At 53.7% G+C, this 24,749-nt stretch overlaps 1 protein-coding gene across 1 annotated transcript; it reads right to left on the reverse strand.

Annotated features, from left to right (window-relative positions):
- Window positions 1–1,090: 1,090 nt before the first annotated feature.
- On the reverse strand, window positions 1,091–24,344 carry SH3YL1 (SH3 and SYLF domain containing 1). The gene is made up of 9 exons (XM_078866490.1): window positions 24,277–24,344; window positions 21,981–22,091; window positions 21,016–21,129; window positions 11,713–11,777; window positions 10,830–10,942; window positions 9,760–9,888; window positions 8,671–8,842; window positions 7,515–7,596; window positions 1,091–1,765 (listed from the first exon to the last, which is right to left on the reverse strand). Coding segments are annotated over exons 1-9 (1,005 nt in total). The 5' UTR covers window positions 24,278–24,344; the 3' UTR covers window positions 1,091–1,547.
- Window positions 24,345–24,749: the final 405 nt, after the last annotated feature.

Here is a 24,749-nt window from a genome sequence, read left to right on the forward strand (position 1 = left end):
GAGCAGTGTCCACCATGAGCAGTGTTCACCATGAGCAGTGTCCACCATGAGCAGTGTTCACCATGAGCAGTGTTCACCATGAGCAGTGTCCACCACGGGCAGTGTTCACCATGAGCAGTGTTCACCATGAGCAGTGTCCACCATGAGCAGTGTCCACCACGGGCAGTGTTCACCATGAGCAGTGTTCACCATGAGCAGTGTTCACCATGAGCAGTGTTCACCATGAGCAGTGTCCACCACGGGCAGTGTTCACCATGAGCAGTGTTCACCATGAGCAGTGTTCACCATGAGCAGTGTTCATCATGAGCAGTGTCCACCATGAGCAGTGTTCATCATGGGTGGTGTTCACCATGACCAGTGTCCACCATGACCAGTGTTCACCATGAGCGGTGTTCACCATGAGCAGTGTCCACCATGAGCGGTGTCCACCATGAGCGGTGTCCACCATGGGTGGTGTCCACCATGAGCGGTGTTCACCATGAGCGGTGTCCACCATGACCAGTGTCCACCATGAGCGGTGTTCACCATGAGCAGTGTCCACCATGAGCAGTGTCCACCATGAGCAGTGTTCACCATGAGCAGTGTCCACCATGAGCAGTGTTCACCATGAGCAGTGTTCACCATGAGCAGTGTCCACCACGGGCAGTGTTCACCATGAGCAGTGTTCACCATGAGCAGTGTCCACCATGAGCAGTGTCCACCACGGGCAGTGTTCACCATGAGCAGTGTTCACCATGAGCAGTGTTCACCATGAGCAGTGTTCACCATGAGCAGTGTCCACCACGGGCAGTGTTCACCATGAGCAGTGTTCACCATGAGCAGTGTTCACCATGAGCAGTGTTCATCATGAGCAGTGTCCACCATGAGCAGTGTTCATCATGGGTGGTGTTCACCATGACCAGTGTCCACCATGACCAGTGTTCACCATGAGCGGTGTTCACCATGAGCAGTGTCCACCATGAGCGGTGTCCACCATGGGTGGTGTATGTCATGGGTGGTAATTGACAGTTTTGCCCCAAAATGACACGGCTAACAATTGACACAAGAAATTAAACTCCGTATTTATTGCATATAGCATGTTATACTGTATTGCATATATATTACAAACCGTTTCAGCTCATATTTTATTTCTCAAAACAACCCAAAATAATAGTATTGTGTTCACTTGCGTAATTATAAAACCTCTCATGGCACTGCAAGAGAATTCTGGGTGTAATAAATGATAATCAACCGTGAATATATATACACGTCTGTCATCGTCATCAGTTTACACAAAGTGCTACTACATACGTGTACAGGTTGCAAAGTAACTGGCGCTATATTTCCCCACAGTTTAATCTCAACGCATTAAAATCCAGCAGCTTCCATAAAAAACCCAGACCACGAACACGGCCATCGCTCTGCCTGTCGACGCGTCGACACGTGGTCATTGACACGTGGTCACCGATACATTGTCCTTGATATGTCGTCACCGACACGTCATCGTCGATACATTGTTGTCAATACACCGTCACCGATACGTTGCCGCCACCGCTTGCGCCCGTCGCCTAGCAGTCCCGCACGTATGTGGCGGGGAAGATCCCGAGGCGGCCGTGCAGGCGGCCTTCCCACCAGTCGTCGCGGGACTTGGTGCGGGTCACCACGTCGATTCGCTCGCCCAACCCGAAGCTCAAGTCGCAGGGCAGCTGGCCCCTGAAGGGGCGCACCGCCACCACCGCCGTCGCCGCCGCCTGAGAGTCGCCGTCGGCGCCCCGGGACCACGACCCTGCGGACATCGTCGTGGTCATCCGACCGAGCGGGTGGCGACGACGCACGGGCGCAGCGCAGCGCCTTTGATGGCGCCTCGCCACGTGCTGCGACGGATCAGTCACGCACGTGGTCTTACTTCGACCGTGACTCGGTTGGGGGTACACAGAGCGATCGTTGCCCCCCCCCCCACCCTTCCACCTCCCCCTACTGGCAGATGGATGCCCGCTCGCAGGCCAGGTGCCGAGGTCGCATCGCGCAGCACCGAGACAGAGCTGCTACTGGGGGGGGGAGGGGTGAGGGGGGTGCCCTTTCTAACGTGGAGACGAGATGCGCGATGCCAGTCGCTTGTCGCGACGTGGAAAATGCCGCGAAACGCGACGGTTTGAAGGGCCATCATCTATACGACACATGTCACCATGCTGGTCGGTGCAGTCCAACAGTGGCATTTTTCAGGACTGCCCTCTGCTGACAACGTAGCCACGCAGCACCCGTTGTTAAGTACTGTATGGTGGTCGCCCATCCAAGCACGACCCATGCTCAACTCTGCTCAGCTTCCAAGATCAGCCGGGGTTCGCGGGCGATTTGGCCCGATTACCGGTTGCCTTAAGACATTAAGTGATAATGTCCATTAACCTGTATCGAATTTAGTTGGGAAACTAAATAGGAAAGTGAATTCGTGTTGCTGCATGCAAACAAACCCCCAGAGGCCACGGTGAGCGTAATGAAATGTAGTGAAATTATTCACGAGAAAAATCAAACGTGGTTTAATGTCCATGAGATCTGGCCAAGTTGGCACGTAGCAGAGCTGCGACGTCTCGCCGGGCAGGAGGCTCGGCCCGTCCGAGGCGTCACCGACGCACCGAGTCAGGACGGCAACGCGCGAGATGCGCACAGGAAGAACGGACGCACGGGCAGGAGGAACGCACGGTCATGAAGAACGCACGGGCATGAAGAACGCACGGGCATGAAGAACGCATGGGCATGAAGAACGCACGGGCATGAAGAACGCACGGGCATGAGGAACGCACGGGCATGAAGAACGCACGGGCATGAAGAACGCACGGGCATGAAGAACGCACGGGCATGAAGAACGCACGGGCATGAAGAACGCACGGGCATGAAGAACGCACGGGCATGAAGAACGCACGGGCATGAGGAACGCACGGGCATGAAGAACGCACGGGCATGAGGAACGCACGGGCATGAAGAACGCACGGGCATGAAGAACGCACGGGCATGAAGAACGCATGGGCAGGAGGAACGCACGGGCATGAAGAACGCATGGGCATGAAGGACGCACGGGCATGAAGAACGCATGGGCAGGAGGAACGCACGGGCATGAAGAACGCACGGGCATGAAGAACGCATGGGCAGGAGGAACGCACGGGCATGAAGAACGCACGGGCATGAAGAACGCACGGGCATGAAGAACGCACGGGCATGAAGAACGCACGGGCATGAAGAACGCACGGGTATGAAGAACGCATGGGCATGAAGAACGCACGGGCATGAAGAACGCACGGGCATGAGGAACGCACGGGCATGAAGAACGCACGGGCATGAAGAACGCACGGGCATGAAGAACGCACGGGCATGAAGAACGCACGGGCATGAAGAACGCACGGGCATGAAGAACGCACGGGCATGAAGAACGCATGGGCAGGAGGAACGCACGGGCATGAAGAACGCATGGGCATGAAGAACGCACGGGCATGAAGAACGCATGGGCATGAAGAACGCATGGGCATGAAGAACGCACGGGTATGAAGAACGCATGGGCAGGAGGAACGTACTGGCATGAAGAACGCATGGGCATGAAGAACGCACGGGCATGAAGAACGCACGGGCAGGAGGAACGCACGGGCAGCGCGGACGGGGAACCATTTGGTTTCGAGTCTCAGAATCTGAAAGCGGTGAGACTCAAACGAGGGTTTAGAGGTCAACCCATACTAACATCATCATCATCATCCCATTGACGAGGGCCTATACAACGATCATCTTTTTGTGCGACGTCAAAAGTTTTTCTTTCTATGGAGCAGCTATAGATGGTGAAGTTTTATCCTTAAATTATCAAGTACTGCAGCTAAACAAACGGGCCTGCTAACATGTCAAAGCAGCTCACCAGTTTTTTATTTTATTTCAAACATTAAAATACGGAGAGAGGTAAAGACGCAGCCCTGCAATGTCCTGGCTCACGCCCTCACAACACGGAGTTCTACAGTGCCTCGCCAGAGGACGTGTGGCCCACGCTTCTTCAACAGTGGCCAGATATAAACTCTCACTCCATCCCTACCGTCGCCCAACTGCCGTGTACCAAGTTGTGCCGCTGGGTGGACAGAGCCGGGAGATTTAAGAAACTTGCCAGCGACGTTTCATTCGCCACGCCGGGAGTTCGAACCGGCCACCTCTGGATTGCAAGTGCAGTGTGATAACAATTACACTCCAATTTTACAGAGATGCAGTCACTACTTGTCATCAGAAGCTTTAAAGAATGTAACATTTACAAAAAAAATGGTATCTTATATCTGTGGGAATCGACAAAAGAAGATGATTTGCATGATAAAAAAAAACCCCATCCAATGTGCAAATCTCGCAGACGGATAATTTGCATCTCGGTGGGGGTGGTGGAAGAACGGACAAACACGGATGGGTTTTAATGCTAAAATGATAATATTAACATTTAGTTTGAAAGACCTGGAGATTCCCGGCACAGGCCGGGACCCAAAGGGCAAGTAGACGGTCACGGGTCTGCGCCGAGGTGGCATTTCCACGCGCGTAACAGGGAGGGCCACCCAGCGGCTAATGGATGAGCAACCCTCATCAACATGAAGCGCTCGCTGTCGCGCACACGCGCAAGCTCCCTCCGGCAACACTGCGCACGTGATGGTCCAGTGACAGTCGTGGCCTTTGGCTGTGAAGGCTTAATTTCAGAAGGTCAGCTCCACAGCGAGGGGAGGGAAAAAAACACCAACATAATACAGAGTAATAAGCGCCTTGGCCACCGATACGCTTGCTGCGTTTCTTTCATATGCAAGTTATTAAAATAATCCGTCACTGGCCCCGGAAGAGTTTCTGGGAGGGTATCATAATGCCGAGCCCTGGCCTCTAAAACAACAACAAAAACCCGCAGAGTGGAGCAAAACAACGGAGCGTGCAGTCAAGCGCTGGCCACCATCACCCGCTGAACCTTTGGCGCAAAGACGGTTCACGAACTTACAAGCAACGGCAGTGAATGGACACGGAAACCCAGGCATTAATTAGTAACGTTGTTCTTCGGTTGCTTATTGATGCAACACGCCGTTGGGAGGTCGTTCAGAGGTCAGAGCGCTGAGTGGGCACCGATGAGGGCCTGGGTTCGAATCAGGGCAAGTGGCTTTGACGGTCCTGGTATGGTCACCAAGTGACGGCGCAAAAAAAACAAATCGCACGCGCTTTGTTTTTGCACTTCACTCGCCTACATCTCAGCTCTGAGAATTTAAACTATAGACCGGGTTGTGTGTCACGCATCAAACACCTGTGGATAGGGAAAAGGGAGGTCACTTGAAAATAAAGATGCGAACACCAAGCCCCATTGTTCTTCCCTTGGCGGGCCGCCAGCCTGCAGGTGGCGGACGCATTCAAGGCAGAGCCTGCGCAGACCTCATCCTCGCACGACGCCGGCTTTCATTTCGCCAAGTGATCTGTGGCAATCCAAAGACGCCGAAGCAACTTCCAACACATATACATTCTTTAAATTCAGAACAAAGACGCAATAGGCTTTCTTTTCAGAAGGGGGGAGTGGGGGGAGTGGGGGGAGTAGGGGTTGGGACTCGGTAGAATGCGTCGAATGGAGGAGGCTGGCATTCACGTGTTTTTGTCGCAGACTCGCCTCTCTTCTGCGGGGTTTTGTTACAGCACAAAGGAGGCGAATTGTTCCCGCTCGCAGGGTGCGCGCACGATCACCGTGGCGTGACCGCCACCGCATCCGGGTTTACCAAGACGCACCACCACCACAACCACCCCCCCCCCTCCCCATGCTCTTCAAAGCAAAAAAACACGTGGGGTTGCTTCTTACGATATCCGGTCGCTGTGTGTGTGAGCGACCAGGTTTGGCACAAGACCATTCACACCGCGCACAGGCTTGGGGCGCGAGTCTTATTTTCCGGAGGACGGTTTGTGTGCCCGCGCAACGCTGGAAGGGTTTTGATGTTCGGGGATTCAGTCGGGCGTGGAACGGGAAGGGGCGGGGGGGACTGGGGGGTGCTGGGGGGGGGGCTGGAGGGGGTTCTCCCGATGATCGCTCCGTGACGACGCGCCCCTCGCACGTCACGCCCCCCCTCCCGCTCCGCTCGCCCACAGAGAGGAGCGCTCCCGTGGGTCCATCACCCAAACTCGCGCCGCGTCCATCAGCGCCGCCTCTCGCTGCCGGCGTGAGCTCCGCTCGTCCTCCACGCGCGGTAAAGATGAGATGAGTTCAACCGCCTCTCGCTGCCGGCTTTGTATAGAAGCAACGCCTCGAAGGCAGAGCACAGGGCCTCGGTGGGGGACGGGGGAGGGGTGGAGGGGGAAGCCGAATTGATGCCTTCAATGCCCCCCCCCCCTGAATTTTAACAAAGTTCACAAATAATAACAAAACGTCCCGGCCTTGACGTATGGACGAAGGTGTCCCCGTCTTACATATGTTGAACTTCTTTCGCACCATACGTAGCCAACCCGTGCCACTCGGAGGTGCAGTCTCGGTCGTGACGCTTTCTTGACCGGACTTCGCCACGCTGGTCAGTGCGGCACGGCGAAGTGGAGATGCCTGGCAATCCCTTGGCTTTGTGGCCAGGATCGAACTGATCAGGGTGGCGATTCAACGCGCACTGCGCCAACCACTGTGCCACCGTCCCCTCTTCCCCCCACCCCAACTAAACGAAAAATCTCAATAAATACCAGCTGCGGTGAATATAAACAGCGGCGCAAGTGGCAAGTGAATGTCCTTTTAAGACTTGGTGGGGGTTGGGCGGTGGAACAGCTAGCGAGCGAGCGAGAGAGCGTGCGGCAATCCGCCGCTCGTGCACCGCTGGCACCGCGTGAGAGGGGAGATCGGAATCACGGAGCTGCGAGGCGGCGGTGACCTCGGCGCCGTCCCCGGACATCCTCGCCGGGCCGCTAGCGCCCCCCCGCCACGGCACGCCGGCTGCTGTCCATTCACGCAAGCGCAGCGTCACGGGCCGAGGGTGCTGCGGATTTATGAGGATGCTATTTTTAAATGCGTTGCTTTCAAATAATTAAATATATAGAGCATATACGCGCGCGCGCACACACACGTAAATATATATTTTAGAGGCACGTTTAAGACGAAGCTCCTCTTCTTGAACGTCGTCACAGTCAGCCCCACGTAGTTGTCGAAGCGACGCGTAAACCGCGCCGTGTTCGGCACGACGTCCGACGTTTCACCCCATCTGCTGGCGGCTTCGTGAGGGACCGACACGGGAGCTCGCGCAGCACTTGGCACGACCCGGAGAGCCGTACGGCCCTCTCGGCGAAGAGCACCCTACGCGAGTCGGGAATGCCTACGGCCGCTTAAAACGCCACGAAGCGAATGTAAAACGCACGTTCACTTTCACATCCGCCAAGTTTTCACCGCGCCACACGGCCGCTTGGCGTGACCAAGGATAGCGTTGGAGCAGAGGAGAGCGGTGGGGGTGGGAACGCGGGGGTGAAGGGGTGGGGGCGTCACGAGCGCGAGGCGCAAGGAGTCCGGAGCGTGTTGTTTTTTCCCGTGAGAGCTCCCCACTCACCCGACGGCTTCTGGTGGACAGACTGCCACGCGGTCGGGCGGCTTGCCTGCGAGCGCACGCTCTCCGTCTTCCTGGGCTTGGGCTGGGGAAACGGGTCGTTGCAAAGAGCACGCACGCAGCTGGGACATGCATAATACATGCAGGTTCACAGATCCGCACGCCACGACGCTCGCATTCGTCAACATGAAAGCTCACACTCCCACACGCTCGCGCGCGCACAAGCACGCACGCACACAAAGGGGCTCGGCGTTTGCGGAGTTGTCGCCGGCTCTCGTGCATGCGTCCATGGGTTGTTTGTCACGATGTCCGACGTTTCGCTATACTTGCTGGGAGCGATTCCAGGAGCCGAGTCGAGCAGCTCACTTTCCTCCCACCGCTTACAGCGGCGAGCTGCACGGCTAAGTCCCCAAAGAAGCTGCCGAGGACGTGGAGAGAAACGTCGCGGTGCGATGCGAACGCACACTTGGAGAGGCACGCAGCAGTCTCCGATCGATCTCGTACCTCACTGCCTTCCCCTCCATCAGGGCCTTGCCTCCCCACCAAACCTCTGCAGCCTTCTCCACCCATAAGTCCCCTCTGCACCCTCCACTCCACACACTCTGGCCTCCCCCTTGCTCCTAGGAACCTCTGCTCCACCACTGGTGGAGGAAACTTTGCCTGCCCCCACCTCCCCTACATCTCTCTGCTTTCAAGTCTCCCATAAAATCCCTTCCTTCTCAATCGTGCCTTCAGAACCCTTCAATCGCTTATTCCCCCCACCCCGCCTTCGCTTGAGTGATTGAGGGAGTAAGTTAGTGAGTGAGTGGGCGAGTAAGTAAATAATGGGGTTGGTGAGTATGTGAGTGAGTGGGTGAGTGAGAGGATGGGTGGTTCAGCGAATGAGTGAGTGGGCGAGTGAGTGAATGCGTAGCCGAGCGGATGAGTCGGTGAGCGGGTGAGCAAATGGGTGAGCGAGTGGATGGTTGGCTTAGCGGATGAGTGAGCGGGCAAGTTAACGAACGCGCAGCCGAGCGGATGAGTCAGTGTGAGCGAGCGAGTTGCTTCTCTTTCCCTTGCATCCATTTGCTCGGTCGGTCCCCGTTCCCATCCCGTTCCCTCGTCCGAAAAGCTCGTTACGCTCCGGGCGCATCGTGGATGCGTCGAGTCGATCGCTTACCGGGACGTCTCGGCGGGACTTCTTGCGGGAGATCTTCGTGGCCTCGTGCAGCATGTCCTGGTCGGCCTCTATCAGGTAGTTCTCCAGCTGCTCGTACAGCGGCTCCGCCGCCTTGGGGGGACTCACTTCCCCCGCGAGGATCTCGCTCGCCCGCAGCTCGGCGCAGTAAAACCTGCGGCGCGGAACCATCGAGCGAAGCGGACATCGAGCATCGAGGCGCCAATTTCGGTTTGCTCCTCGATCTGGCCCAATTCCAGCTCCGAGAAGGAAAACATCCCTGTGAGCTTTGCGCGACAAGATCCGAGACAGCTACTCTGATGCCTTGTCTCATGGCATGTCATCGTCTTGGATTCTTTGTTACATTTCATACAAAAATATAAAAATCCGAGGACTGAAAAGCAGCATGTGAACCCGTGGTCTCACGGTGGTATTTGAAGTGCAAGGCTGTCCAATTTTTTATTTCGCCACGTATGTGTGTATGTTGAACTTCTTTCGCACTGCACGTGGCCAACCGCGCTTATCGGAGGTGCGGGGGGAAGGACAACAAACTAAACACATAAAGCAGTTCTACAGAAATTAGTTTTCAATCTCGATGATTTAAAAGTGCATAACTCCTAGTGGCTTCCTCATATCGGAAAGGAAGAATGTTCCAGACGGCCATGCACACAAGATGGAGCTCTGTAGAGCCCCCTCTAGAAGTTCAACAAAGACAAAGATCACCCGTGTAGCCTTAGAAGACTGTTGGGGCAAGTGGTGTTAGCGAGCACCTATGAAGGCCGGAATGGTACACGAGGGGGTGGGTGGCCAGCACCACGCCCGACCGCCTTTGTCTCCCCAGTGGCGATGTTTACACCACACCAGGTACTCTTTTGAGGCCGAGTCAACCTAGGGGAGGCCCAGGACCGGTTCAAATAATCAACACTGGTGTTGGCCGTGAGCGGGAATCGAATTCGGGTCGCCGGGTTCGTAGCGCAGCGCGCGAAACGCTACACTACCCTCTAGAAGTTCAACACACAGACGTGCACACGGCTGCTCGTGGCAACGTTTTGGCAACACCCTGGATTGGCGTTGGCCGCCGCTCACACCCACTTGCGATTAGCGTCTTTCCTCTCCACCAGGTAGGAGCCCTCCAGCGACACTCCGGCAAAGAGGCCGCGAGACCGGCAGTAGGTGTACACCGCCGACGTGCTGCGCAGCGCCACGTCCGCCTCCGCATTCCTGCGCTCGCGCACGCACGCACGTGGGGGGGGGGGGGGAGGGAGGGGGGGCGAGCAGAAACGTAATTCGTTCATTAATCTGCAAATTGGTCGATGAACCGTTCGTATATACGCCGGGCGAAACGCGTGCAGCGCTCCGCGCAAACACAGAGGTCGGCGCACGCGCGACCTCTCGGCGCCATAATCCGGCGATGCGATGCGCGCCGCGCGTGTCGTCGCTCATTAGAATTACAGATAAACAATCCCACGCACGGCGGCGGCGGCGGCGGCGGCGGCGGCGGCGAACGAGCGCCCTGCGCTCTGCGCAGCTCCGAAAGGCACAAGCCCTGCAAAATATCCTGCTCGTGGCACTGCTGGCGGAACGTCGTCCACTCGAGCGAGCTCGAGAGAGGCATCTCCTCGCAGGGGGCATTCGGCCTTCGCGTGCACTGTACGTCGAACGTATTTTGCACCGTACGCAGCCAGCCGTGCCGATCGGAGGTGCGGGGGAACGACATCAAACTGAACACAAACAGCAGTTCTACTCTGTCGCGCCAGCCAGGCGTCTTGGAAGAGTTGGCAGTACCCACGTTTTAGCCCACCTATTGCAACCTGTCAGTAGACCGACTGTTGTGCAGCTAAATGTGCCTCCAGGTGGGCAGACGTGCTGCACTGGGAGACTGAATCGAACTGACGACTTCTGGATTGCAAGGCCAGTGCTCTGACTATCACACCACGGCAGAACCCCTGCTGGCTGGGACACATTGAAGAGCGAAGTTTGACCCCAGAGGGGCGACTAACGTCTGAGGCTCTGTGGTCGCTACTGTATCAGGTATTGGCAGCACCAGGGCTTAAGACACGGCCCATGAATTGATAAAATTAATTTGGCCTGCCACTTTCGCAAGTAGCGGAGGGCCACACCGCGGAGCACATACAGGATCGAGGCTCGAGGTAGGCGCGTACCTGCCCAAGGGACCGATCGCCACCGTTAGGTTTCCTCCGAGCGTCACGTTGCCTCCTTTCGTGAACGCTTCCACCGACCGCCTGGTGTTCAGGATGATCACCAAGTCCGAGACCTGAGGGGCACGGCAACCCAGCAATTGAACTTTGTCGTGAGATTAACGACCCCAGTGTTTTGCTGCCCACTGTCCCACTGTCCCACTGTCCCACCGCTTCGTGTGCTCATGAACTGCCAACATCGTGTCTCTCAACTCCCCTCCACTCCAGCAGCTAAGGCTTTCTTTCTGAGGACCCGTTCGTCCTTCGCTCGGTGGGAGGTCACCCCTTCTCCTCTGCTGCCTCCAGGGTCTTGATCTCACTTCCCCCCAGCCATCCGTGCTGTCGACTCCCTGCCCCTGTTCGAGTCTGCCTCTGACCAATCGCCTCTCTCTCTCTCTCTCCGTGAAGTGAATGAGTCATTAACCCTGGATGCCGTGTTTCATAGTTTCTGTCCAGCATCTTGAGACACGGTTGCATTTTGATGCTACAGATCAATGCACATCGTGTAGTATTATTTTATTGTACAACGTACCAATGGCAAGGTCAGTCGTTCACTCCCAACGCCTGCTTCGACTGAATATCGTTAGTTGCCAATGCGTTCAGTCGAAAGTAGAATAAAATAAAGTAATAATCATTTTCAAAAGCCATACTTAATTATGCAAAGACGCCTCACTGAATCTCTACATCTTAATTTTTTCATCAAAGTTTTCGCTTGCGGATTTTTGGCAAAAAAATTAAATTCTGCTTAACGAGTGTTGTTGCACACATTGTACGTCACCGCCGGCTGCACATGAATGCAAATCTTCCCGGGCCCCCCCACCCTCGCACCCCCACCACCCCTCCCTACCTCGACGCCAATCTCGAATCCTCCGCCGAGCCCAGCGATGCCGATCGCCGACGGAGCCGACCAGCCTGGAACGAAAGGCCACACGCACGCCCCCGTTAGTCGCACGCCCCCGTTAGTCGCACGCACGCACGCAGACAGGGTTAGCGCGTCACAGATTACTCCACCCACGTCAAGGACTTGGCTACGAGATGGACCACGCTGTCCCATCCACGCCGCGCTGTCCCATCCACGCCGCGTGCTTCCACCACCATCCCACTCGGTTTCTACTTCTAAGCCTCCCGCCGTCTCTCTTCTACCAAGTCCCTAGACCAGGGGTCGGCAACCTACGGCTCCGGAGCCGCATGCGGCTCTTTACGGGCTGCTTCTTGACGATATGTACGTGAGTACAGTATGTACTCAGATGCATTGCGGCTCTTGAAATACTGAATTTTGTACCGAATTGGAAAGAAATGGCTCTTCTTGTTATTTTGGTTGCCGACCCCTGCCCTAGACCCTCTCTCGCCCCAAGCAGCCTCATTGCCTCCGAATGATTCCACCCCTATGCAATGGTGCCGCTCGTCACTGACCGCTTGGTAACCTGCGGTGCCCCGTCCTCATCGACCATCAATTAACAATCATGGAGAGCGATGGAACAGCCGGGGAGTGCGCTTGGACCCGGTGACCCCCCCACCCTCCGACTCCCGCCCCCTCCGCATTGAACGCACGACGGCTCTCTGTCATCGCGCCCGGGGCGGCACCGCCGTACGGATTTCACCGCTCGCCTCGCGCATCGCTCAGCTGCGTTGCGAGTTTGGCGACACGCTCGGGGGTGTCACGGGCCCCCCCCCGCACTCCCCTCCGAGCCACCCGTCACGATTCCCGGTGCGCGCATGCGGCGACGTTCGCGGCGCTGGTAGTCGCCGTCGCTGGTGCCGTGCGGTAAACACGGACACGGCCCGCGATCGTGCGCACCCTGGACATCACTCGTCACCACCGATTTTAGCCATGGCCGGGAATCAAACTCAGGCCGCCGGATTCGTGGCGCGCTGGGATAATTATTGTGCGCCGCCCACTCACCCCCCGTGGATAACTACGCCGTGTGGCAGTTGAAGCAATGGGGAGAGCTTCTTAAATTCCCCCGCCTCTGTCCATCCAGCAGTATGTGTGCATGTAGTGGGAAGCGGTATTGTAGTGGTTAATGCGCTGCACTACGTACCCAGCCACCTGCTATTTTAACCAGTCCTGGGCCTCCCTTAGGTGAACTCAGCCGTAAAAGAGTACCTTGTGTAATGTGTAAACATTGCCACTTGGGAGACAAAGGGGATCTTTGTCTTTTATGCACTGCATGTACACGTGTGGGTATTCCACACGAACCTGTGGATTGCAAATTCCACAAGGTCCTCAGGTCCGCGCGGGCTTTGCGAGTTTTACGCAAACCTTCGCAAACTAAAGAGTACCGACATGCGCCTTCCTTCAGCTTGAATACAATTTGTGCGCGAGGGGCAATCAGTGTGTCTTGGGGGAAAAAAGTAAGCGAGAGCTAAAATAGGTTTGCGTTGGTGTGCTACATTTGCAGACTTGTGGCTGTTTGGCTTATTTTTAAACCCAATCTTTACACATGAAACGTATTAGCGCAATATTAAATTGTCAGCAGAGATGACTACTATTTCACAGAACACTCTATACTGAAAAATACAATAAACATTGTGGTTGTGCACATTTGTGATATTATATTCTCCAAACTTTTTGGCATCCCCTCCCTTATGGCTTGTGTATTAAAGTGCCTCTTTAGAAGAAGGAAGAAAGTAAATATAGATTTCCATGACGCACTTTTGTTCGTCTCATCTTATTTTTGTTTTAATGACTCACTCCGGTCCATTTGCTCACAGTGACATGATGGCCCACCGGACACTCAAAAGGTGACTAAGAAATTAGTGGCTGCAAAGACGGTGGTCACCACATCGCGTGGCGCTTTTGGATGCGCTTCTGCGGCCTTCTGGAATGCTTTTCCTACCAATATTAAGAAGCCGCTGCAGCTATGCACTTTTAAACCATCTAGATTGAAAACTCACTTGTATCAATTCTAGATTTGAAGCTTTCGTGACTGCAAGGAATCATATTCTTAGGTTTTTTCGGTAAAGTCACGTAGGTAAAACATCAAAATTAATGAAAATAAAATAAAATAAAACAAAAATCACGCTACGTGACTTTACCGAAAAAACTTAAGAATAGCACTTGTATCAAACTGCTTTTTGCGTTTAGTTTGTTGTCCTTCCCCCGCAGCTTCGATTAGCACGGTTGGCGATGTACGGTGCGAAAGAAGTTCAACATACATACTTACTGAATTAGGTAAAGGCTAAGCCCTGCAACATCCTTACTCTCGCCACTGCTGGCGGAGGGGCCTCCACTAGAGAGCCCCCTCTCTTCCACGCTGTTCCGTACCCATTTACACTCCCAGGTGGTGCTAGTAGACTGTAAGAATGTAATGTAATGCAAATTTGTGCTGGAAACAACTCAAACACGCAGCAATGTCGTCTCTTCACGCTGTGTTCATTAAACTCACGTTATCCGCTTCTCTGTGAAGTTTGTTGTAACGGGACCCCAACTGGTTGATGCATGAACGTCTGTCAAACGGAATCGGATGCGACGCTGGTACCGGCGGTCACAGCCCGAACATCACCGAACTTATCGGCACGGCACGAGCCGGAGTCCTCAGCTTGTGAGGAAACCGGCATTATTTTTCCCGTGTTTGCCGTCTCCCAGCATGTCAGGCGTGGCCTGCCACGGGGGTCCCTTCAGCACCAGAGGTAGCTGCGTGATGGTGCCAACGTTCCCTGGCTTCAGCCATCTGATGCATCTGAATGCGGGCGAGCGGTAGTGGTAGCGGTTAGCGCGCTGCGCTACGAACCTGGTGACCCGAGTTCAATTCCCGCTCATGACCGACACTGGTGACGATTATCTGAACCGGTCCTGGGCCTCCCCTGGGTCGACTCGACCTCAAATGAGTACGAAGGCAGCTAGGCGTGGTGTTGGCCACCCACGCCCTCGTGTGGCATGTCGGCCTTCATAGGTGCTACTTGCTAACAGCACTTGTCCCAACAGGCTGTTAAGGCTATACGGGAGGTGGGGGGTCTTTGTCTTTGTCTCCTGGTCGACTGTGTGGCACAACACCGCAGCTTGACTGACGATCAATCCGGTGTCCACATGCCTGAAACCTAGATTGCCAGATGTGGCATTTACTGGCGTTGCGTCAGAACTGATGGTCCTGGCTACAGCAGCGTTCTTCCTTGCAAGGCCCGCGGGCCACTGGCAGCACCTAGTGGCCTTCAGTGCGGCCCCTGGCGTGTGGCCCCCGACAATACACAAACGGTGAAAACAACCGCCTATCATCATCGTGCTGCTGTCAAACCCCAATGGTTTCAAATGTGTGGCGGCCCCCTCTGAAAATGAGTGAAGAGCACTGGGCCACAGGGATGAAAACGACAGCTGGTGTTCTCCGCAGAGAACTCCGGCGGGCGCGACACCCCAGCACCAGAGTCCAACTCTTTGAGGTTGGCCCCTGACTTGAGCGGGAACTACACCACTATTGATGTGGATGCTGGGATATACTGGAAGGGCATGGGAGGTGATGGTGAGAAGATAAAAATAGTTTTGGACGGAAAGCGGGAGTTATGGTGCGAGGTTAGGATGTGTTTTTCTGTTTTCGATCCCCGCTACAACCACATCTTTGGGTTTCGGTGATAAAAAAACAAACGGAGTAACTGATGAGTAAAGCTTCCGGCGGCAACGGCGGCTTGACAGAACGCTGGGGGTGAACGGCACTGCAGGTCAAGTAAGGTTTGCCTGCGAGTAGGAGGGCTGGGGGTTTAGGCGAATGCCGATGAGCAACATCAGGCCACCACCAAGGCACTGGCTGATGGCCAGCAGGGACCCCCGGCCAATATGGCCGCCCAGAGAGCGCAGACGCGATGGTATGCCGTGGCAGACGACCGCCAGTCCACAACCACGAGCGAGATACCGCACTGCCGTGCAGACAGGGTGCTACCAGGCCCAGGTGGATTCATGCAGGGCTGGAGCACAGCACAGGGGTGCGACGTACGGCCGGACATCAACAGAGATGGTTGTTGTGAGGCCGCGGCAGCTCCCACGGGCGGTAGGCAGAGTAGCGCAGGGCCCAGGGTAAACCAGAGAATGGAAGTAGAGCCAGAAATCACAACAAGGCATGCTGGCGGGCACGTGAGGGCCGGCCCACGATGCGATCCTAGGCCGTGGGTCGAGCGGTGTCGTAGCTTCACGAGGGACATGGAGTCGTGTACAATTCGATGGCAACGAAGCCAACCTGACAGAAGGGCGTCGGCAGCGGTGACCTGCAATAGGCGAGGTCACCGAGCCACTCCCAGGGCAGTAAGCGGCACGCGAGAGCCGACTAAATGCCACGCACACGGCGGAAGAGCATCCCGCACGGGCGGCGAGAGCAGCGACGCAGCGCCAGGAGATGTGGGGGTCACTGGTGGCAACAGATGATGGTTGGTAAAGACGTTCAGCCAGGAGGGCCAGCAGAGGCTACTTCCTCCAGCAGGGGTTCAGGGGCGGTAAAGCGGCACAGCGGCGGGCACACCAGGGGCAGTAGAGCGACGCCCACGGGAGTTGGGAGGCCTACCAGCAGAGACCCACCAGCGGCACAGCAGAGGCACGCCAGGGTTAGCAGACAACGCAGCAGCGACCAGCGTGGAGCAAGGAGGCCCCGGAGGCCGAGGCACCATGTCCGGGCGCCAACAGAAGGCGGCCCAGGTGCCAATCCAACGCGGGCCCCGCAGGCTACGGGTGAAGGCGTGAGGTGGCACTGGGCTACTGGCAGCAGCGAGCCACTGGCCACACAGGAGGAGGAGGAGGAGGCGGCGAGGGTGGAGATCAAATGCGAGCGGAGTGCCAAACAAAGCGGAGAAGGAAGAAAGAGGAAGTGAAAAACAAGCAAAGGAGAGCCAAAGAAGAAACAAAGATCGAGGGATAAAGTTAATCTGATGGAGCAAGAACAACAACAACAACTACAGGCAGCTGAAGGAAGCTTGAGCAGGGAAAGCGAGAGGTGAGTGCAGGATTGCCGGGCGGAGGAGCGCCGAGGAGCGGCGACGGAGCCAGTCGTAGCGACGACGCACTCCTCCTTCAGCCGCCGTGCCAGGGGTCGAAGACAACCCGACATTGTCCGCATTGCGTTGCTGAACCACTGTAGTCATCGACAAAAAGAATTTGCAGGCAAGCAGCAGCCGGCGTGCACGGTTACGGTCCGGATAGCCGCCGGGTTGCACCCAACGACGTACGGGCCAACCCTTGCAGGCACATAACAGATGGTGCAGCGTGAACATTTCTCACAGGAAGAGAGCACTTTGCCTGCCGCGGTGGGAAAGCACTTTACGCACAGGAGACCTTTACCCTCCATCATTGTTAGCATTGCTCGGTTTATTTTAGACTCGCGCGCACGAGTGTACACAAGCCTCGGCCTCGTGCCCATGGCAGTGATTAAAGAGCGGGGGCAACACGGGGAAAATTAGTTCCATCGTGGCCCTTGATGATTATCATCATCATCAGTCATAGTCAATCCACTGCTGATTGAAGGCCTCCCCAAGCCATCACCATCTCTCACGATCCTGCGATATAATAGCCACCAAGCACCTGACATGGACTGATTCCGTAATTGTTTCACAGTCATTCTTCTTGACCGCCATCACCACTGGTGATGTGTCTTGCCTAACCATGTTTACTTTTCTCAACGGTTTGAAAGATCTTGATCTGAAGCTTTCGTGACTGCAGGAATCCATATTTTTTCTATCTACGTGACTTTACCGAAAGAACCAGAGAGGTTTGAGAGATATCTTTAAATACACATTTGGAATTTAAAGAGCATCCCAATGCGACTGCATCTCAAGATGCTGCACAGAGACAGTGGCCTCATTTATTTCGTAGACGTTAACAGGCAGTTACAGGCAGAGGAATAGAGGAAGTCTTTGAGCCTGAACTTGAACAGGGACTGGGAATCGACAGCACGGATGGCTGAGGAAAGGGGGTTCCAGACAATTGGGCCAGCAGAGGGGAATGAGTGACCTCCCGCTGAGCAAAGGTTGACAAAAATGATTTTTTTTTAAATTAATTCATTTTACCTGGATAATCCCTTGTGATAGGACATCGTATTTGTCAGGGTATGCAGCGTTTTACAGAATCGTACCCATTCGGGGGAATACAGAGAAAATGTTTGTACCATAAGCATCCATAATACGATATTGATGGGACCTTGTTACCAGTATCAAAGTGATGCAAAAATAAGAATGGGGTTTACCCTTTCTGGCAATAAATTCGGTGTTAAGATGTTCAAACACCTAAATCGATATCAAGTCTGCATGAACCACACACATTCGTGGCAAAACATGCCAACAAACATGCTCTGATAATATATGCATGTCACTGCTCAATCCGAGCTATTCATATTTTGATGTTTGCATTGCCTTTGCACCGTTCGCCTTCTGGCATTCCGTGGGCTAACGCTGGTGAGCCAAGGCGGTACAATCAGTCTCAAAGACGAAGTGTACATTATTGCCACAAGTGCTGTGTGTGGTTAATGCAGACTTCATTCTAGATTTGAAGTTTTCGTGACTGCAAGGATCCATACTCTTTGGTTCTTTCGGTAAAGTCATAGTGGGTATAAAATAAATTAAATCGCGACGTTTCGGGCGCAACACAAGCGTCCGTCATCACCCGGATGCTTGTGTTGTGCCTGAAACGTCGTGATTTAATTTATTTTATACCTACGTGACTTTACCAAAAGAACCAAAGAGTAATGCAGATTTAATGCCTTGCAATAGGTATCTCTTTGGTGTTTGAACATCTTAACGAGCGTAATACTAACAATTATATAATTACTACGCATCGCTTAACCTTGTGCACAGACGGCTAGATGGATGGATATTTGTTTGACGGAGTGGGCTGCCCCCCGCTTGTGTGCCCTCCCATCTTGGAGCACACTTCTCCCCGTTACGACAATCCACTGTACCCAGCGGCCTCAGGAGCATCATTCATCGCTTCCTTCAAAATTATTCTCCTGCTCAAACGAGCAGCGAGCCGGTGCTCACCTCCCATCTACAGCGCTTGCGCCAGCGGTGGAGATTCCACATTCCTAGGGCGGGGACGAGTCGACCCACAGGACAACCACCGTTGACTCCCCACAAAGCGGTACTTGTTGTATTGACCCCCGGAGGGATGATGGGCTGAGCCAGGGGTCGGTAGCCGTCTCATATTCACATGCCTTGCGGCTCTTGAAACATGACATTTTTGTTCGCGAAAAAAAACCCGAAATAAATGTCTCTTCTTGGTATTTTGGTTGCCGTGCCCCTGGGCTGAGCCAACCACCAGCCGGGATGTGAACTCACAACCCTCCGGTTACGAGCCGCTCGCTCGACTGTGGAGGAGCCGATGCCTTCTCCTCCCTGAGACGAAGAACTTGTGTGAGGTTGCCTAATGTGTGCGACTCCCCATTTGTAACGGCAGTGGAGGCACTCGGGGAAACATCTGCTGCAGGCTCCGGGGAGCCACTGCACAGCACTTGAAGTACGACAATTAGCGCGCAGCGGTAGACGTGAACGCACGAGCATGTGTCAGCAGACAAGTAGAAAATCAATGCGGAGAGGGACTCTCTAGCCCAGGGGTCGGCAACCTGCGGCTCCGGAGCCGCATGCGGCTCTTTTGAACCTTGACCGCGGCTCCGGGGCGGATGCTAGCGAGGGGAGGAGGCGCACTGTGACACCTGCTCTGGCGTTGCCGCTGCTGACAGGTCGCCGCTCCGCTCCACACTGCCCGCCCGGTGACAGGCAATAACGTTGCCGTTGCTTTGTCACATGTTTGGAAGAAGTAAAAACCTTCCTGGGCAGCAAAGAGCTCACCTTTGCTGAGCTGGAACAGCCAGAGTGGCTGGAAAAATTACATTTTATGGTAGACATGACAGCACATCTAAACACGCTAAATACAACCCTTCAGGGGAAAGGAGGCACATCCCTGCACATGCTGGAGGAGGTTTTGGCATTCGAGCGCAAGTTGACAGTGTTTGTCAAAGATTTACAGAGAGGTACACTGTCTCACTTTCCCTCTTTGAGAGAGTTCAAACAAAGTCATGATACGATAAATTTGGAATATTTCAAGTCTGCAATCACCACAATGCAAAGTTCGTTTGGGAAACGATTCTGTGAGTTCAGAGAGGAAAAAACGACATTATCCTTCCCTGTCACTCCCCTGGCGATCGATCCATCCCTATTGAATATGACTGCATTTGCAGGTGTAAGTCAACCTGATCTTGAGATGGAACTGGCCGATATAGCCGACAAAGATATATGGGTGTCCAAGTTCAAATGCTTGACCGCTACTCTTGAGGATGTTGCCCGTCAGAAGGCCATTCTGGCTCAGAATCATAAATGGAGTGATATTGAAAACCTTCCCAAACAGGACAAACTTGTATTCGAAACATGGAATGCCATCCCCAACACTTATATAAATATGAAAAAGTATGCATTTGGAGTCCTGTCGATCTTCGGCTCCACATATGTATGTGAGCAGGTCTTCTCCAACATGAACTATATTAAAAACAAACATCGATCACGCCTCACAGATGACAGCTTGCAAGCCTGTGTGAAAATGAAGGTGACGTCTTACAGCCCTGATGTGCAGACACTGTGCACTGAGGTTCAGGAGCAAAAATCCCATTAACCAGGTAATTTAGCTATTAATTTGCAAAAATATATTTTACATTGTTAAGTGAAAAAGTCCTTTTTTTATTCAGATTGACAGCTGACTGCACGGTCCTGTATATAGCAATAAGGTAAGAAACAATATATGCAGTGTTATATTTGTTTTAAATGTTGCAATGGTTTTGCGGCTCCCAGTTTATTTTTTCCTTCGGAAACGGGTCCAAGTGGCTCTTTATGTCTTAAAGGTTGCAGACCCCTGCTCTAGCCGGTTAAGTGCCGGGCTTCTTCCGAACTTAATGTTGTCACCGAGATACGGCAGCACCTGAAGGATGGCCAGTTTTTTATGGTCCTGGAGTCCCAAACTGAGGGTGCACAAGGGAACCCAAGCACATGGGTAAGAGCCCACGGAGACCGATGATACCTCCTCTCCGCTGACACATCCGAGCCGGCACCATTGACGGGTCGCCGGCCCGGCTGGCGCGTATCAGGAGGTGCGGGTTTCAAACCTCAGCTGGAAAAGCGTGAAAAAAAATAAGAGGCGTGCATCAGCAGCATGATTTCCAGGTGCGTCGTAGCGGAGAGGGGCGCACGCACGTACCACCGCCGGGCAGCCGGGCGATCACGATGCCGCTGCCTCCCCGCGCCGTCACGAGGAAGCCCAGCTTGAACACGGACAGGATGGCCAGCCCATTGGCCTTGGCGATCACGTGGGCTGGAGATGGAATGAGAGGACACACGAGCACACAAACGCACACGCGTGCACCGTCACATTCAATAATGTCGTTGATATCTCTTGGTCTCCGATGTGTCTTCGGGCTATGCCACGTGTTGTATGTACGTTGAACTTCTTTCGCACAGTACGTAGCCAATCGGGCTAATCAGAAGTGCGAAGATTTCAAGCGAAATTTAAATGTCAACAATCGTGTTGTTCAGCAAGGCGAACAATCGTTTACGTGCCCAGAGATATTTTGAGGGGAAAGGATATCCTGAGGAATGAAGGACTATACGCCATTCGACCCGACAAGACATCGGAGAGCTGGATAGCAGAGAAAAACTGCACAGCAATGTATGCAAACCTTGTCTAAACCTTGTCTAAACCTTGTCTAAACCTTGTCTAAACCAGAGTAATTTATAATTTAAATCACTGAAACAAAAGTTATTAAAGCATTTATTTTTGCATCTAACTTTGGCCACTTCACTCGAGTCGTGACTACTCTCGAAGGGGAAATGCTTTCAATATTTAGTTGCATGCTGACCTCGCACAATCAGGACTAACATATACCGCCACATGTAAATACCGTATACGAAAGTTATTCGCTGCTCGAATGATAATATTTGGGCGGAGCGCATCTCCTGCTTTGATCCCGGAGCTGGTGGTGGCAATTCTTCATTCCTCTGGCTGGGGCTGGGGAAGATATACGAGTAGGACACTCACTGTTGGCTTCCCCACATAGTGGTGCATATTTTATCGACCCTGGAGGGATGATGGGCCGAGTGAACCTCCCAATACAGGATTTGAACACGCAACCCCCCGACTGTGAGGCCTGCGGGCGGTGGCCTTACCAGGGATGATTTTGTCCGGGCCATTTCTTGCCGAGATCTGTGTGAACTCGTGCAGGATCTTGGCTGCCTTGTTGGCCTCAGACCTGAGGTTGCACGGCAGAGGATTGTTCACTGGGCGGACACAGAGCACACCGGTCAAGACATTTTGATTTAAAGCTTTCGTGACTGCAGGGATTCATCTTCTTGGTTCTTTCGGTAAAGTCACGTAGAAGGGAAGTAATAAAATAATAAATAAAACATAATAATTATTTTATTATGTTTTATTTATTGTAATAATTATTCTACGTGACTTTACCGAAACAACCAAGAAGATGGTCAAGACATCTCAACAAATCCCGATAAGTGTTGATTTCAATACAGAAACTTAGCAGGGGTTTAATTATACATAGATCAATATTCGTTCACCCAGGTAGCCCTTACAAAATGCTCCATTTGTCCCAATGAGTTTATTTTATGTCCTGGTTAAGTAGTTATCAAGAAGTTTAAAGTTTCTAGTTGTTGTTCAAACAGATGAGAACTCGAGGAAAGATCAGGATGAGTCTCATTTGCAAGCGCCTGGGCTGCGTCACCAAAATGACGAAGGTGATGACAACATGGCAACATGTAGCCAGTAGAGAGGAAAACATAAACAACTTGCGTTGAAGCATAATTCAAAACAGTGTGAAAACAAAAAGAGGATTAGGGACTGATTCATCGAATCATGTGAATAACAAACAAAGCTTGGGTTCCATCAGCCGGACCAGACATCACAACATCAAGAGGGATTGTGATGACGCGTGCAGGCCTTCATCCAGCAGTAGATAAAAGATGACCGATGCTATTGATGATGTTTCATGTTGCGTGTAATCGGTTCAGAGTGGAGTGATGGCTCAGTGGATAGCGCCCTGTGATATGAATGCGGTCATCTAAATACAATTTCCCCAACAATGACCAGCGCAGTGAAGTATGGTCAAACAACTGATCGATACGGCGTGGGGAGGCGTCCTCCACCACAATTATTAAGACTCACAATTTTATTACAAATTTCCCAAAGCGGTCCTTTCCATGGGAATGTGGAAGTTCCACCGCTGGCTCCGCATTAATGAGCCGATATACAGTGCAGTACTTTAATTAACATTTGAAGGTCACTTGCTAATCAAGGACTTAATTACCGCGACTGCTGCACCGAGGCTAGAACAAGCCGCTTCCGGACCACGAAAGACGGATGAGTCATTGTTCCTCGAGCGACCAACGTTTCCGAGCCAAGCTTCGATTAGCTCCGTGACACGGAAATCAGCGTCCGTACTCGCCCGCGCAAAGGTATATTTTTTTGTGTAAACGTCACAGCCCCCTTTTGTCGATCCACTGCTGGATGAGTGCTCTTCCCACATTTCGCCACGCTGATCTTTGAGTCGTGCGGGCGGCAGTGAACCATCCGCGCTGCTGCCCGCATTTTTCGCTGGCAATTGTCGCGAAAAACGCTGCCAAATCCCAAAACACGCTGCCAGATCCCACAGACCTCTCCGCGGAGGGCTGCTACGCCGACGTGGACTTGCGGCACCCCTGGTCGCTTGCAGCCCGTGAGCCCGCTACCTCTGTGGCTCAAAAAGCCTGGCCTTGGCCCCCTGACATCGTGGGCGCGCGTTCCGGGTGACGTGGCCACGCGCAAGGCGCGTTCCTGCGGCCTCGGAATGCGATGATGCCATCTCGGAAACGTGAATTGTCTCTAAGGGGTTGGGTTGGGGGGGCTGACTCGAGTGCCGTGTCACGGCTGTACCGTCGTTCCGCGTTCTTAACCGACCCCCGTGTCGCACGCCCGTCGCGTTAATGAGTGTCGGTGTTAGTTACCCTCGGGTTTAATCAACGACACCCTGCACGCGCGCGTATGTGTCTGTGTGTGTGTGTCTCTGTTAGGGTTCAAGGTGCACGTGGCCTGGCACAAGCGTCGTGGTGACGTCACCGCCACTTAGTGGCGAATGGCGATTGTTGTTGTGTCTCTGTGTGTGTCTGTGTGTGTGTCTATGTGTGTGTGTGTCTCTGTGTGTGTGCCTCTGTGTGTGTGTGTCTCTGTGTGTGTGCCTCTGTGTGCCTCTGTGTGTCTCTGTGTGTCTTTGTGTGCGTGTGTTTCTGTGTGTGTCTCTCTCTGTGTGTGTGTTAGGGCTGATCGCTGCTGTGATTCTTACATTACACAGCCCCGACCTACATCGCTTCACTGCACACACGGGTACCGGCGGTTACACGCGGATACACTGGGACACATACGGGTACACACACGCGGGTACAACATCGACACAGGCAGACACCGGTGTAGACTTACTTTAGTCTAAGACAACGCGGACAAGATTCAAGAGGCGGTCGCGTTGACGATTCCGTGGTTACCGCGCCCGCGTGTCTAATTCCGTGTTATCGCCTCACCTGTCCAGGTGAGGGCGTAGGTGAGGCCCAGGGGGAAGGGCGCGCCGTGGAACGACCCACGTCACCTTTGTGCCACTTGGCCACCGCGAAGCGCACAGAAGTGAATCCCTCTCGTAGGCACAGCAGTGCGAGTTCAAGCCCCATGAGGCTTGGAGGGCTGCATTGAGTTCAAAAGAACTCGGAAACAAACACCTGGCTGTGGAAGACCCAACGCAGAAGGTCCCCTGGGGTTTTGGTCTTCCACGAAGCTCACGGTCCACCCTAAACCGCACCCCCCTGCACAAACCGTGGCTTTAGATGCGGGTACCCGAGCCACAAAATTTAAAATTAAAACACTCTCCAGCACTGTGCGACTGTGGTCATCCAGAGCAGGGA

The sequence above is a fragment of the Lampetra fluviatilis genome, chromosome 2 (genome assembly GCF_964198595.1).
Source record: "Lampetra fluviatilis chromosome 2, kcLamFluv1.1, whole genome shotgun sequence".
Lineage (NCBI taxonomy): Eukaryota > Metazoa > Chordata > Hyperoartia > Petromyzontiformes > Petromyzontidae > Lampetra > Lampetra fluviatilis.

Coding starts and splice junctions, on each gene's coding strand:
- SH3YL1 (XM_078866490.1), bottom strand. Junction 21,130..21,980: donor CCCGGACAAAATCATCCCTG/GTAAGGCCACCG, acceptor TTCCATCTCCAG/CCCACGTGATCGCCAAGGCC. Junction 11,778..21,015: donor CGCCCGGCTGCCCGGCGGTG/GTACGTGCGTGC, acceptor CTTTCGTTCCAG/GCTGGTCGGCTCCGTCGGCG.